The 15,236-nt window shown below is 30.9% G+C and overlaps 1 protein-coding gene across 1 annotated transcript in view; it reads right to left on the bottom strand.

The window, feature by feature from the left end:
- The window catches only part of LOC134710706 (papilin-like), a 28,133-nt gene extending 15,303 nt beyond the window's left edge, over positions 1-12,830 (bottom strand). The window contains exons 1-6 of the mRNA XM_063571098.1: positions 12,727-12,830; positions 5,652-5,736; positions 5,011-5,052; positions 2,828-2,857; positions 1,499-1,666; positions 126-290 (exon numbers count right to left, since the gene is read on the bottom strand). Coding sequence (XP_063427168.1) covers positions 126-290; positions 1,499-1,666; positions 2,828-2,857; positions 5,011-5,052; positions 5,652-5,736; positions 12,727-12,798 — 562 coding nt within the window. The 5' untranslated portion in view covers positions 12,799-12,830. The remainder of the gene's footprint in view (positions 1-125; positions 291-1,498; positions 1,667-2,827; positions 2,858-5,010; positions 5,053-5,651; positions 5,737-12,726) is intronic.
- Between the last annotated feature and the right edge of the window lie 2,406 nt (positions 12,831-15,236).

Raw genomic sequence — 15,236 nt, forward strand, 5'->3', positions numbered from 1 at the left:
CCCCCCCCCCCCCCCAAAAAAAAAAAACACCAACTTATGAATTATGGCTGATTAGTCGTATCACATACAGATAATCATTAAATTAAGGTGGTTTATTTTTCATTTAATCATTTAAATATACATACTGACTCCTTTGCAAGTTTTCATGCAACCCCTATAACGATTGAATCTATTTCCGTTTCCTTTACAACCGCCATAAATAAATTTTTCACATTTCCCTGTTGCTGCGTTGTAGTACCATTTCTTGAAATATCCTTCGCAGGGTCCTTGATCCTTTGGTAATGAACAAACTGGAAAATAAATAATATATGATGGTCACAACTATCATAAAAATAAAGTGTTAGTAAATATATATAGGAAAATGTAGTATGAGTGCCAATGAGACAACTTTCCATCCAAGTCATAATTTATAAAAGTAAACCATTATAGGTCAAGGTACGGTATACAACAAGGAGCGTAGGCTCACATAGAACGGCAAGCAATAAAGGGCCCCAAAAAATTACTAATGTAAAACCATTCAAACGGGGAAACCAACGGTGTTATCTGTATAAAAACGAGAAACGAGAAATGTTTATGAACCACATAAACAAACCACAACCCCTGAACATTAGATTCCTGGATAGGTGCAACCCTTGCAGTGGGATTTATAAGGTGTTGTCTGTTTTTATTGAACTCATGATTTCTGTCCCGTTGATATCTTCTCCGTAACTCTACACAGCAGTCTTAAATTTATTTGTTTGTTCGCAAGTTATAATTGACAGATATGAAAAATCGCCTTATGATTTAATTATCCCATAGAGAGTGTATAGGCTTCTAAATATAACATTTTAATTGCAAATATATCGAAAAAACGAATAAAACTTCACAACTCATAGATCATTTATGTTTCGAAATCTAGTCTATTTGCAAAAAAGGACGTAATTTCTATAGGGTAATGCCATCTTCGTGGAAATATTTCTATCAAAAAATGATGTCTCTTAACGTTGAAAAATCAATGAGAAAACGTATTCCAAAATCACTCAAAGTTGTACTACCAATAGTGAATATTCACTTATCCTAAGCTATAAAAGATGAAAACAACATTACATAAATTTCATGCGTCAATGGCGCTTTTCTGGATTTATCTTCAACAGAAACATATATAGCCTATTTAAATATGTAAAGTTATGTGCTGCTATTAGATACATATGTGTTTGAAATGGAATTATCTTCAATGTAAGCGTTACTATAGAAAAGTATTCCTGACTTTTTACATTCCTGATTGCATTTCTTTTTACTATAGAAAAGTATACCTGACTTTTCACACTCCTGATTGCATTCCTTTATACTATAGAAAAGTAAACCTGACATTTGACATTCCTGATTGCGTTCCTTTTTACTAAAGACAAGTATACCTGACTTTTTACATTCCTGATTGCATTCCTTTTTACTATAGAAAAGTAAACCTGACATTTTACATTCCTGATTTCATTCCTTTTTACTATAAAAAAAAATATACCTGACTTTTTACATTCCTGATTGCATTCCTTTTTAGTTTGGAAATTGTTAGCATTCCCTTTACATCCTCCATAGATAAACTTCCTACACTTGTAAGTGTTGGAATCATAATAGAATCGAGGTATGGCTGCAAAACATGGTCCTTGATCTTTTGGGAGCCAGCATGTATCTGAAAAAAAGGTTATTGAATACGAGGTTTATTTTCACATTTGATTTTTAATATTTGATTTGTTCTTCCATTTATTTGTATTGTAGTCCTGTCATGTAATGTTGTCATTTTAGTGTGTTATTTAACATTGCCATAAAAGCGGGAGGTTTGACTAGCCACAAAACCCGGTTCAACCTATCATTTTTCTTAAAATGTTCTGTACCAAGTCAGGAAATTTACAATTGTTATCTTATAGTTCGTTTCTGTGTGTGTTGCATTGTCCTTTGGTTTTTTGTTTTTGTTTCTGTTGTTTCGTTGTTTTTCTCTTATATTTGATGTTTTCCCTTAGTTTTAATTTGCAACCTGGATTTGTTTTCTCTCAATCGATTTATGACTTTCGAATAGCAGAATACTACTGTTGCCTTTATTTATTTCAACAATAAGAGACCGTTTCAGAATCCTACGGACAAATAGATGATTTATTCTCCATACCCAAAATGAAATTCTGTTGTTATCCGTAACTGAGAATATTTAGTATTGAAGCTGTTACAAATGACAATTAATGAAAATTTTATCTATTATTCACAATGACATGAAATAAATAGATTAGATTTGCATTCAGGGAGATCATGGCCCTTACCCCTTTTATTATATTTCTAAGATGTTGAGAATTTTAATATCTGTTGTACTATAAGGTGTTGTAGACTAGCTTAAGCTAAAATAAATACTATTTAACAGCTTTCAGCATGTAGCTGTGATTTGTATTTGTCTATTTAAATGTTCAGACTTCAACAATGAGCAAATATATTATACTGTATTAATAGCTTTAAAAAAACTGACAAATATAAAACAATATAAATGAGAGAATTACTGCGATATCCTGAAAAAACGGCAACCACGGAATTTCTGACTCCTGACACGAACATACTCCTAATCATTTAATGCTTGTTGACCTTTTTAAAATGTGTTCGTTTGTAAAGTGTCTTTTTTTTTTTTTAACTTTTGTATGAACCAGGCGGAATTCTCGGGTTGATCTTACACTGAAACACCGCGTCATCATGGTATTACTAGTACTATTACTGAAAGCCTGTTGATAAATACAAACATACAAAGACGGTCGCATGAATAGTAAACGATTGTTAATGAACATATGTATTAAAAGTAAAGTTATTTCTTACTCACTTGGCTGAGTTGGTGGTAGCGGAGAGGGTTCTGAAATGCCCCAAAAAAATGTCATTTTACAAGTCAAACTTAAAAATTAGTAAAATCACATGACTATAAGGGTAAATATAAATTCATAGATGACATAATCTACATTCAGTACACAGACGCGCGTTCCGTCTACAAAAGTCTTATCAATGACACTCGAACAAAAAGTTAGAATGACCAAATAAAGTGCTTAATTCAAGAATATCAGGAAACAAAATTCCGAAAAGTTCTGCCAAATACAATTAAGTTTTTCGGTTGCTGGGGTAGAAAATCCTTATAATTCATAAGTTATATATCTGGTAAACAGTTTATTTATTAGTTATGACCATATAAATGATAATTCCTGTCAATACAGAAGTTCTGAATAATAAGGATTACAGAGATAATAACTAATCAGCATACAGCTTATCTCATTTTATGGGTTTTTTTTCATACTCGGATTTTTAAATGTTTGGATAAAAGCGTTCCTACTGCAAGAAAATTGAGATAGCGCTCCAGTTATTTGTTTGACTGAAATCAGAAAGCATTTGTTCAATTCTTTAAATTATAAAGGTTAATGAAGTGAGCAGCAATCAATCTGTCCAACAAGATGGGCAAATACAACATGCACAGCTTTATCATTTTCTTCGAATACCATTAACAGTACCAAACTTAACGGTTCGAAGTGCATCAAGTAATCCAATAATTATAATTGTAGTAATACGTGTTGCAGACTATCTCTAGCTGAAACGAATACTCCCAAATAAGTATATAACATAAAATAATGACTGTATAAAGTCAGGAATATGACAGTTGTTATCCATTCATTTGATTCGTTTTAGCTTTTGATTTTGCCATTTGATTACACACCTTCCGTTTTCATTTTCCTCGGAGTTCGGTGTTTTATTACTTTACCTATTTTTAAAATGAATTTTCCATTGATTAGGTTAGAAATTATGACTAACTTTCGTTTCCTTTTATCTAAGTCAAAGTTATCTTAAACAAATTGGACTTTTCATTTTATGTTTCCGGTCACGAAGCTTCTATTAATAAAGTAGTTTTACATCGTTGACTTCCAGGTTGTGGGTTGCGGCGTTTCTTATTAATTAAGGTAAATCAAGATAACCTTCTTAACTTTTGAGATATTGCCTGAAATATGTGTTTCAGAAAACACATGTGGGTACTCATTGAAATTGTTTGAACTTAGACTAGTTCAAGACAGACCACCACCATAAAGAAAAAGATGAAAATAAAGACACAAAACAAACAAACTCATTTAGAATCAACGATAACCATTTTATTAATAGAAAATGGTTAGGAACATGTCTTGATTAGGTGTACGTAATTCAGCAGTTCTCATTTGTTTCTGTATTTCTCATTTGTTTTTCGTTTCGAACGAGTTAGGCCATTTTAATTGATAGTTTATGGTGTGTGCTTTTATGTTTCAATGTAACACTTCTGTCATAGTTAAGGGCGAAAGCTGACGCCTATAAAAGCCTGATGTTCAATGGTTGTCCTTTGTTGGCGTGGTTCATATGTTTTTTTTTCTCGTTTCTTGTTTTGATATAATATATTAGACCGTTGGTTTTCCTGTATAGATAGTTTTACAATAGTCATTATGGTGCCATTATTAGCTTGCTGATCGGTAAGAGCCAAGTTATATGCCATACTTTGACCTATAATTGTAAAAATCACAAAAATACCAAGCCCCGAGGAAAATTCAAAATGGAAAGTGCCCTATCAAAGGCAAAATCAAAAGCTCAAACACATCAAACGAATGGATAATAACTGTCATGTTTCCGACTTTTTACAAGCTTTTTCTTATGTAGAACTTTATTTTAATTGTTTATACATTGTGAATTGGATGGAGGGTCGTCTCAATGGTACTCATACCACATCTTCTTATTTAAAGTACTTTCTTCTCAATTTCCTTCTCATTATATGATACATCTTCTTTAAATGTATGGTTTATTCGGTTTTTGTTTCTGTTCAATCATACATTTTATTTGTTTCACGCCGATTTTCAATTTGAATGAAACAAAGCAAAACATATTATTTAATTTTCAGGGAATGAAAATATTTTGTTATTTTTTGCCAACAGAGGATGCATTATGTTGTTTTCGTATCAAAATTTGTCAACCTGCTTGTATTTTTAACACTTAGATGCAAATACATACCTCTACAATTCGTTCCGCAATTATCTCCACAACATAACTGTCCTGCAAAAGATGAATTAAAGTAGAAAAAAAATTAAAAGACATGGACAAGAAAGACATCATTAATCATATATGTTTATTTTTTAATTTCGAAATATTATATTATTCGTTGTAATCAGATTTTTAATTCAAATATCATATAGTTGTGTATTCTACTGTGAGATTGTATATAATTACCAACGTTTTCCTCGAAGGAAATAGTACTGTTATGCATATACACACTTATCATAATGAAGACTGTATGTGTTTCTTTTTCTCTGTACATCTGATGTAATGCTTAACTGGTTTTCATACATAGGGACACATCTTCACCCGAATAAAAGTACAAAGATTTAAACGTTTTAAAACTCTACAAATATGTTACTGTTTCGCAATATATGACGGAATCATGTCTCAAACAGTAATTTGATTGGTTTATTATCTGCTGGTTTGACTAATTTTAATTAAACTTTTTATATTTTCTTCGAACAATGTACATTACAATTTTCAGTTTCGTGTTGAAGGTGTCGCTGTAAGTTTTTGATGCTATTGGTTTGTAATTGTATGTTAAACAAAAAATGCCATGCATTAAGAAATCTATCCTGCCTTTTATGTTATTTTACCTGGCTTGCATTCTGAATCCGATTTACATTGTTCGTGAAAATGAACACACCTGATTCGTGGATCAATTGGTGGACATCCTGGTTTCTAAAATGAAACACACGCATATAATTATGGATAATAGTTAAAGGCATATGCAACGAGTGACTAGGAAACAATAATGTTAATCCAGTTCTTGGACCAATGTATGCATATATCATAAATAAGTCTTCTGTACACTCTTTAATCATTTTGTGCATTTATCACCGCCTGACACTTCTGTCGCATAGAATCAACAAGACGTCGAGTCAAGTCTTGAGAGATGTTTCATTCCCTGTAAGTGCTAATCGGAACTGGGCGAGCGTCTGCGGCTAATTTTGGCTATTTTTGATACGTCGTCCAAGTTCGTTTCAAAGATGTACAATTCGCCATAATTCTGGAGACATTGCTTGCCATGGCAACACACTAATATGGTTATTTTCCAAAAAGTTCATCAAAACGTGTGCCATGTGACAACGGGCGCTGTCCTACTGAAAACGTGGTTAAGAAGATGTCTTCGAAAAACGGGAGCCATATTTCGTCCCTATTCCTGTTTGTATTTAGGTTACGAACGATGATTTTCAGCTCGGCGCGTGCAACATCCCAATAGCTCGTTCTTTCTCATTTTGAAGTAGACGGGGCATTGACATGCATGTGAACTTTTGTTAACAATCGCGTTCAACACAATTAATGACCAACAGAACAACTCGATTCCATCTATATACAGGTAAAAAAAAAAGTTATTTGTTTGAAATCAGAAAATTACGTTACGTCATTTCCGATAATTTTACAAAGATGACGTTTCCGGAAAAAAAAGTTTACGTTTCCGGAAAAAATAAATGATTACTTTTCCGAAAATAATTAAAGAATACCTGTTGATCGAAAGCAAAGTCATGATACAAAATAAATATTTATTAAGTTAAAGGTCATCATAACATGCAAGGAAAGTTCATCATTTAAATGGATGAAAACATATGTACAAAAGTCAGCACTAATCAGATATATCTTGATATGAGTTCATAAGTCAGTTCTGGCAGAATATTTGTAGTCAACACGTCGTACTGTGTACAAAGTCCACAGTGGTACATTCAGCGTTTACAAGTTTTGTATTTTGGTCAAGAAGGAAGTCCATCTTCTCCTTTTCATATTTCCAAACGGATGCTTTTACAGTTAGAGTTATCATCTGTATGTAAGATATTGTTTGCAGTTTCAATAACACAACGACAAAGACACAAATGTTAGGATGGCTAGCGTAAAACTGCTCGTTCAGGTGGACATGAAAAGACTCGGCACCATTCGTTGTTCTCTTTTCCTCGGTGTCTAGAGATGATGCCCAAATGGTTGATGGATATCTCAAATTGCAATTGCCATCTAAATAAAATTCCAATATACAATGTATAATCGGCAAACTCCATGCATTTATCGTCAGATTGAGCATCGGCTATTATTTCAACAAAGCATTCTTCGATCATGTCAGTTGGCAAGTAGGCCAAAGTTTAACTAATCCTTACCAGAGTCAACTAGTTATATCTAGTATATTGTAGATATAAGATCAGAACATTTTCTTTATTAAAAAATAAAATAGATAATTTATCTAATATATATTCAAATATTTTTTATTTACCAGGTAAATTTCCGGAAAAGTAATAAATACATATTCGGAAACGTATATTTTAAATTTGCGGAAACGTAGTATTGGGAATATAAAATATTAGCGGAAATGCAATACGCCCGATAAATCTGATATATAAATCATTCAGGGGACCATTTTTAATCTTAAAAATATTGGAAATTAATATACAATGTATGTGATTTTTGTCAACTTAAAAACCAATATAAAGTTTCTTATTTTACCTAGTATATATTCCGTATCCAATTGCAAATAATACACTATAGTCTTGAAGTATAGATTCTGGGTACTGACATTATTTATCATCTTGATAACGCGTTATTGTATTCTTTTATTTATCTTAAAAGTCTGTTTTCGGTGTATTTTTTTTTATACATTTTACCAGACTCTGTACTTGATGTGAGATAATTTTTTTCATTAATGTATATTAGAATACTAGTAAATCAACTCATCATAGATACCAGGACTAAATTTTGTATATACGCCAGATGCGCGTTTCGTCTACAAAAGACTCATCAGTGACGCTCGAATCCAAAAAAATTAAAAAGGTCAAATAAAGTACGAAGTTGAAGAGCATTAAGGACCAAAATTCCTAAAAAGTTTTGCCAAATACAGCTAAGGTAATCTATGCCTGAGGTAGAAAAGCCTTAGTATTTCAAAAATTCAAAATTTTGTAAACAGGTAATTTATAAATATAACCATATCAATGATAATTCATGTCAGCACAAAAAAGTGCTGACGACTGGGCTGGTGATACCCTCGAGGAAATAAATCTCCACCAGCAGTGACATCTACCCAGTGGTTGTAAATAAACTCATCATAGATACCAGGACTAAATTTTGTATATACGCCAGACGCGCGTTTCGTCTACAAAAGACTCAAAAGTAAATATTTGTAAAGACTAGTCAAGTAGTTTTAGCTAAACAAAATTACCGATTTTATAAAAACAAAAACGATATTAAACTTACTTTGTGACATAGGTTTTCTTTAAATTAAATTAAACATAAAAAATAAAGTAAAATCACAAAAATACTAAATTTCAAGGAAAATTCAAAAACGAAAGAAGAAAAATAAAAAGCCCAGCATCTCACAAAAAACAAATGGATAAGAAATGTCATATTCCGGACTGAGTACAGGCATTTTCATATGTAGAAAATAATGGATTAATCCTGTTTTATAACTAGCTAAACCTCTCACTTGTATGAAAATCGCATACATTCTACTTTATTGACAACGTTGTGTGAACAAAACAAATAGACATAATAGGTAAAAATATCAAAAATAGGGGCACAGCTGTCAACATTGTGTTATAATCTTAATCACTATAAAACATACAAATATGCATTAAAGAAACACAAAAGGTACATAGACAAAGCACATAAGCAAAAATAAAAGACAAGAATAAAAAAAATTACAATATCACAATAAATGTGACGGGATGTATAGCTTTCTGTAGATTATACTAGTATGTCTAAATTTAGATTAAGAAATCAAAATGTGTGAGAAAAGTTTAAGCAAGGGAAGGTTGTAAATAGAAGGAGATTTATTCTGTGTATAGTTCAATTTGTGATCATTGATTTATGCAATTGAATGAATAAATATACAATATTAGGTCAATGTCAGAAAAAAAAATAAAGATTTTGTATGAGGCTGAGAAACAGTGGAAGGGTGAGGTTTTTCCGAACCGTCCCCAGTTTTGTGCCGAATACACACAGGTTTATATTTTCATGACAATGGCTTCATATTGTTTTATGCTGCAACTTTAATTAATTCATTGATGGCTTTTTAAATCGTCAAACTTATGTTCATGCCTTAAGCCCTGATTGTGGGGAGAAAGTGTTTCATGATGAAATTGACATTACACAAAGTATAGCTGCGTTTCTAAATACGAAATAAAGACAACTAGAGAGCCATGAAGTTATTAAAATGCGTTGATGATTATCATTTTTGACCACCTTTCGATAATTGTATACTGCTGCTGGTTTTTTTTTTGTTTTTTTTTTTGTTTTTTTTTATATCCATGAATATTTCTGAAAAATTACTCGAAAAACACATCACATAGATGAAAAATTGCACCTTTCCAAAAGCTGTGCGCAAAAAAAAAAGATTTAACTATAAAAATAAAAACTTGATTACATTAACATCGAATTTTTCCTAGAAAACAACGCATATAATATGTCACGTGATAACACTGACAAGGTTGCTGACTCATTCACATGGACATGTGGTGTGTTTAATCTAGTTTTAACAGTTTTCATAGAATTATATTGTTAGTTCTTTTAGTTCTTTTCGAGATTAAAGAGGGGTTGAAATGTATATTAAAAATTACTATTAAGGTGGTATGAGAGTCTGAAATAAAAATGATAGAATTTGTGCATACTTTGCAAAAATGTAGTATATATTGATATATGTTCAAAAATATAATATAAATGATAGGTCACCATGCATTTTCTTAAGCTTGAGGTTGTGACAAAATGAGACATTTTGTATGGATTATACAAGAAAACACACCATTTTGTTATTGGAAACTAAACTAAATGATAGAATTGTAAAATAAATTACGAAAAGATAGCTTTTAGACCAGGCTTTGAGAATATCAGAAGAAAATATAGGGTCACCGTACATTTATTCCGGCTAAAATACAAAATAGGAAAAATTCCATGTAGAATCCTTCAGAAAATGCACCGTTTCAGAGTTAGCTCCCCTTAAAATGCCAATTTTAAAAAAATAAATAAAAAAAAAAAATAATATACATTTGTAAAAATTTTTTTTTTTAAGTTATATTCTTATAACTTGGTTCTTTTGAATGAAAATTCAAATAAGTTATTTGCATTCCTGCATCAAATTTTACTGAATTGATTGAAAATCTGGACTTTTTAATCTCTGTTTTTTACAATCAAAGATGGCGAAAGACACCCATACCACCTTAACGTTGTCTGTTGTCATATCATCTTGTTTTATTATTTTTTTTTTTTTTGTTTTTTTTTTGTTAGTTTCTTTGTTGTTGGTTTTTTTTTTTTTTGTAGGTTACTTTTTGTTGGTTGTTTTGATATTACAGAATTGATTGTAGATCATCAACAGTCTCTGTTGCATTAAATTCAACTTTTTTTGGTGTAAGAGCATAACATATTGTATAAGTAATGTATGTTGCCATTTGAAGTGTTCCTGTTGTTCCTCTGTTTTCCTCTTATAATTGATGTGTTCCCCTTGATTTAATTTTGAAGCCCTGATTTGTTTTCTCTCAATCGATTTATGACTATTGGACACCAGTAAACTACTGTTGCCTTTATAAACATCTGTCTATTGGGGATTTCAATATCTATTTACTAAGTTGATGACTGATCCTCCTTGCAGCAAAGCTCGGTCGTGTTGCATATTCTTGAGAATCACATTTCAATAAAATCTGCTTTCGAACAGGGTCCTGTTAATAAAGACTTAATATTATTTCTGAAAGTAATTTTTTTTTATCAAACGCATTCAAATTTTAATATTTCGTCATTTCGTCATTTTTTTAAAGATTTTTTTTCAGTTAATAATAAAGAGAACAATTTCGTATGGATACATGTGCTGGTTCTAATAAGTTTTAAATTATCATTAGGAAAACATCTGGTGACACATTAGACCTATTGCAATTATAAACATATTAGTGTTTTTGCATTAAATTTTCAGTAAACATTGACAAATGACTCGTGTAACAGTAAAGCAATCTTCTTTCGTATGATTAACATTTAGTAGAAAAAATTATTTACTACGTCGTAAAATTAAGAAATTAACCTAAGATGTAAAATACTGAAAGCGAGCTTTGATGTGGAGGTCACGGATGGAGAATCAGTCCAAACAGAAAACTGGAAACGGACGCACAGAGGATAACCATAATACTATCCTCAATGGATTTTAAAATATTATCTTACTCACTATAAAAACAAACAACTGTTTCAACAAAGAAACACAATCACATAAGCAAAAATGAAAGACAACAACTCATAATTGACAAAATAACATAACAGCGGGATGTATAAGTACTGATCCACGTCTTAAGTAAACTATCAAAAATGGATAAAGATTAAAATATACAAATGTATGGAAGAAAAAATAAAGAACGAACTTAAATTTTTTTTTTTTTTTTAAATCTGATTTGACAATCTATGCCTCTTCAATTATGTTCAAGGTCACATAAGATAACTAGCTGGTATACCTAAAATAGGTAAAGCCAAATCGGCCAATAAATGAAATAAGAAATAAAGTCAACAATACTCGTTTATATTCGGGGGTACTTAATATTTGGAATTGAAAGTCAACAGAACCACGCATCTAGATATATAGTGATTTACAGGTGTTCTTTTAAGCATATTGCAGAAATCTCGAACAGAACGAAGTCATTTATCAATGAATGACAATATTTTCATCAATTAACGAATGTGTGTATCTAAGTAAATGAATGAATTCACCATATCAAGAAATAAAAGTCAACAATACTCGTTTATATTCGGGGGTACTTAATATTTGGAGTTGAAAGTCAACAGAACCACGCATCTAGATATATAGTGAATTACAAGTGTTCTTTTAAGCATATTGCAGAAATCTCGAACAGAACGAAGTCATATATCAATGAATGACAATATTTTCATCAATTAACGAATGTGTGTATCTAAGTAAATGAATGAATTCACCATATCAGGTTTGATATCTATCGTGAAATCTGTGATTGAAAAACCTCATTAGAGAATCAGTCTTCTATTTCGTACGCCAGACGCACGTTTTGTTTACAAAAGACACACCAGTAACGCTCGAATAAGAAAAGTAAAAAGCCTAATAAAGATCGAAGTTGAAGGTCATTGCCTCAAAATTCAGAATGGTATTGCAAAATACTAATAAGGACTCTCTTCCTACAGTCGAAAATACTTAGTATATAAATAAACTCATCATTGATACCAGGATTGCAGTTTTACATTTACGCCAGACGCGCGTTTCGTCTACAATAGACTCATCAATGACGCTCGTATCAAAAATTTTAAAGGTTGAATAAAGAGCATTAGTAATTTAAAGTTTCGTTAGAAGTTAATTTATGAGTATGAAAATGTCTTTGATTTTTAATGTCAACACACTAATTCTGACTACTGAGCTGTATATACTATCAGAATGGAAACCTACTCCAATAGTTTATATGGAATCTGTCTGTACTAAATTTGTGTAACATAATTGATCAACCAGATAAGGTATAAAATATAAAAGGAGTATAATAGTTTAGTTTAAACATATTTTATTTGCTTAAGGGTGCAATAGGGATGTATATATATATATAGTCATCAATCAATTATGGTATCAAATATGAGTAAAATAAATCAATTAAATGGACACGTATCAATCAGGAATTAGAAAAAAAATACGTTTTAAGAAATATAACGATAAAAAGATAAACATGATCTTACTGTCGTAACTGTCGTACTGCCTTCACTTAAGGTGATCGTAGACAAAATAAATAAACCAAAGACGTACTTCATGTCTTCCTTTTGTCAAACTTGAAAACAATAACGCAAAATAAATTGTAACAAATTCTAGTTCAATATATAGTGGCTTAACTTATGTTACACGTGTTTATATTTTTATGCGTTGCAAATTATCTGATATTGTCAATGTACTTCAACGATATTATTTGTACTTTAAATATGGAAAATACAGCTTAACATACATAATGGTATTGTATGTGATGTGTGTAAAAGGATTAAATGTATAAACATAAATAAGGATAATAATTTCGTTTACTTTTTTTCGGTAAAAAATTGTTTTATACTTCTGATATCTTTGATTGTTTTTACAACAGCTTGGTCGATGCCACTGCTGATGAATGATTTTTCCCGAGGTTTCCACTGGCCAGTAGTTTTGCATGCAATATCTTTGATATATCCCTTTTTGTAAAGTAACTATTTATAAATTGATTGAATTGAATCGCTACTATATGGGTTTTGTTATGCTCTTCAACTTCGTATTTGTTGTGGCATCACAACCTTTCTATTTTGAGCTTTATTCAAAAGTCTTATGGAGACGAAATGGTCGTACGGAATTTGGTTCCTTCAATGATTAATTACCGAATCTGTCGGAATTCGTATGAAAGCTTTCCTTGTGGACTGGAAATATTGACATGAATAGCAAAAAGATAATAAACTCCCTAGGTCAAACTTATAAATTACAACAAATTTTTGATATCTCATTTTTGTCAATTTTGTTTGTTTGTGTATCGATTTACATTTTGACTGTTTTCAAAATTTGTAAGTTACATTTGCGCAATTAAAGTGTTTTGAGTTTGCATAAATACGATGAAAGAAGTCAAATCACTTTTTTCCCCTTTATATTTTTGAACTGATTAATCAAGTTTTCATGTCAAATAAAAGCACTTTGTTGTCTTTATACTGCAAAACATGATTTATAATTATCAATTTAGTATGCAATTAGCTCTTAGTGATTACATTAGATGTATGTTTCATTATTATACTTTATTCTGATTGGCTAACTAGCAATCTCGTGATATTCTTTAATCAATTGCATTACACAATGCAACTTTTTATTAATGATGACACGAGGTCCCACAATAAAGTGCACAGGTAAATGAAATAAAAACTTGATAAAAGGCATGTTTTCATGATCCTATAGGTAAAAATGTAATTATAAGTATTGAATGCTTTTTTTTTTATAACTTTATAGGGTTGTAAAAGCCGCGCTTCATACAAAATGTACTTCGGTCAACGCTTTTACACCCCAATAAATTTACAAAAAAGAGCATTCAATTCTTAAGTAATTTGCGGATACAACCGTGACGACTTACAGGTTCGTCTTTTATTATGAGATTTCATACATGTAAACCAAAACAATCCAAGAAAATATGATTACTCAATGTTGTGATACTGTAATACGACATGAAATACATATTTCATTTATACATACGGATGTGTGTAATGCAAAGAAGTAAGCCTCATTAGACTTAACAACCGTTTGCAAATTCGACTAAATATCTATCTTTAGTAATCCACGTATGCATTTCTTTCATTTGACTTTATTTTCAGTAACATGAAAGTAAAACCCATTTTTACACCTCATGGTTTTGTATTTTAAAGTTTAGCTTTTGAGTTTATATCTCAGATCCCAAGTAACTAACTGATATAAAACAAATATTTCAAAAAGGATGTTTTACAGGGTATATGAAGTCATCATAGATACCAGGATTAAAATTTAGTATTTTAGTCTACAAAAGACTCACCAGTAACGCTCGAATCTAAAAAAAAAAAAAAGAAAAAAAAAGAAAAATAAGATACGAAGTCGAGGACCATTGAGGAACAAAAATTCCTAAAAGCTTTGCCAAACACAGCTAAAGTAATATATTCCCGACGTAGAAAAGCCTTCGAATTTAAAAAATTCAAAGTTTTTTAAAAGTTATTCCATAATTAGGATTATATAGCAGTCTCTCTCAATATATTTAGTCATTCTGACAGGTCATCTACGTAAACTTATTGTCATTGTATAATTATTATTTTTTTTTATCTTTTTGCACTTAAATAAATTTTCACTTCGATAATTATTTTGATAAGTGTTCAAGGTTTATCAATAGATATAGGAAGATGTGGTGTGAGTGCCAATGAGACAACTCTCCATCCAAATAACAAGCCTTTCAGAGATAAAGAGATATACATTGACCTATACTAGCGGGAATTTCTCGCTCCATTGAAGACCTGTTGGTGACCTTCTGCTGTTGTTTTTTTATTTGGTCGGGTTGTTGTCTCTTTGACACATTCCCCATTTCCATTCTCAATTTTATCTATGTTTCTAAATGAAATGCTCTGTTGTGTATATTGGATTTTTGAGTTATTGTGTATTCGTATCTTTTTCATTCAAATGGTATTCCCAAGAAAAAGTCAAATGAGTTCTTGCCAAATTGACTGAACCAAAA

The sequence above is a fragment of the Mytilus trossulus genome, chromosome 3 (assembly GCF_036588685.1).
Source record: "Mytilus trossulus isolate FHL-02 chromosome 3, PNRI_Mtr1.1.1.hap1, whole genome shotgun sequence".
Taxonomy (NCBI): Eukaryota; Metazoa; Mollusca; class Bivalvia; order Mytilida; family Mytilidae; genus Mytilus; species Mytilus trossulus.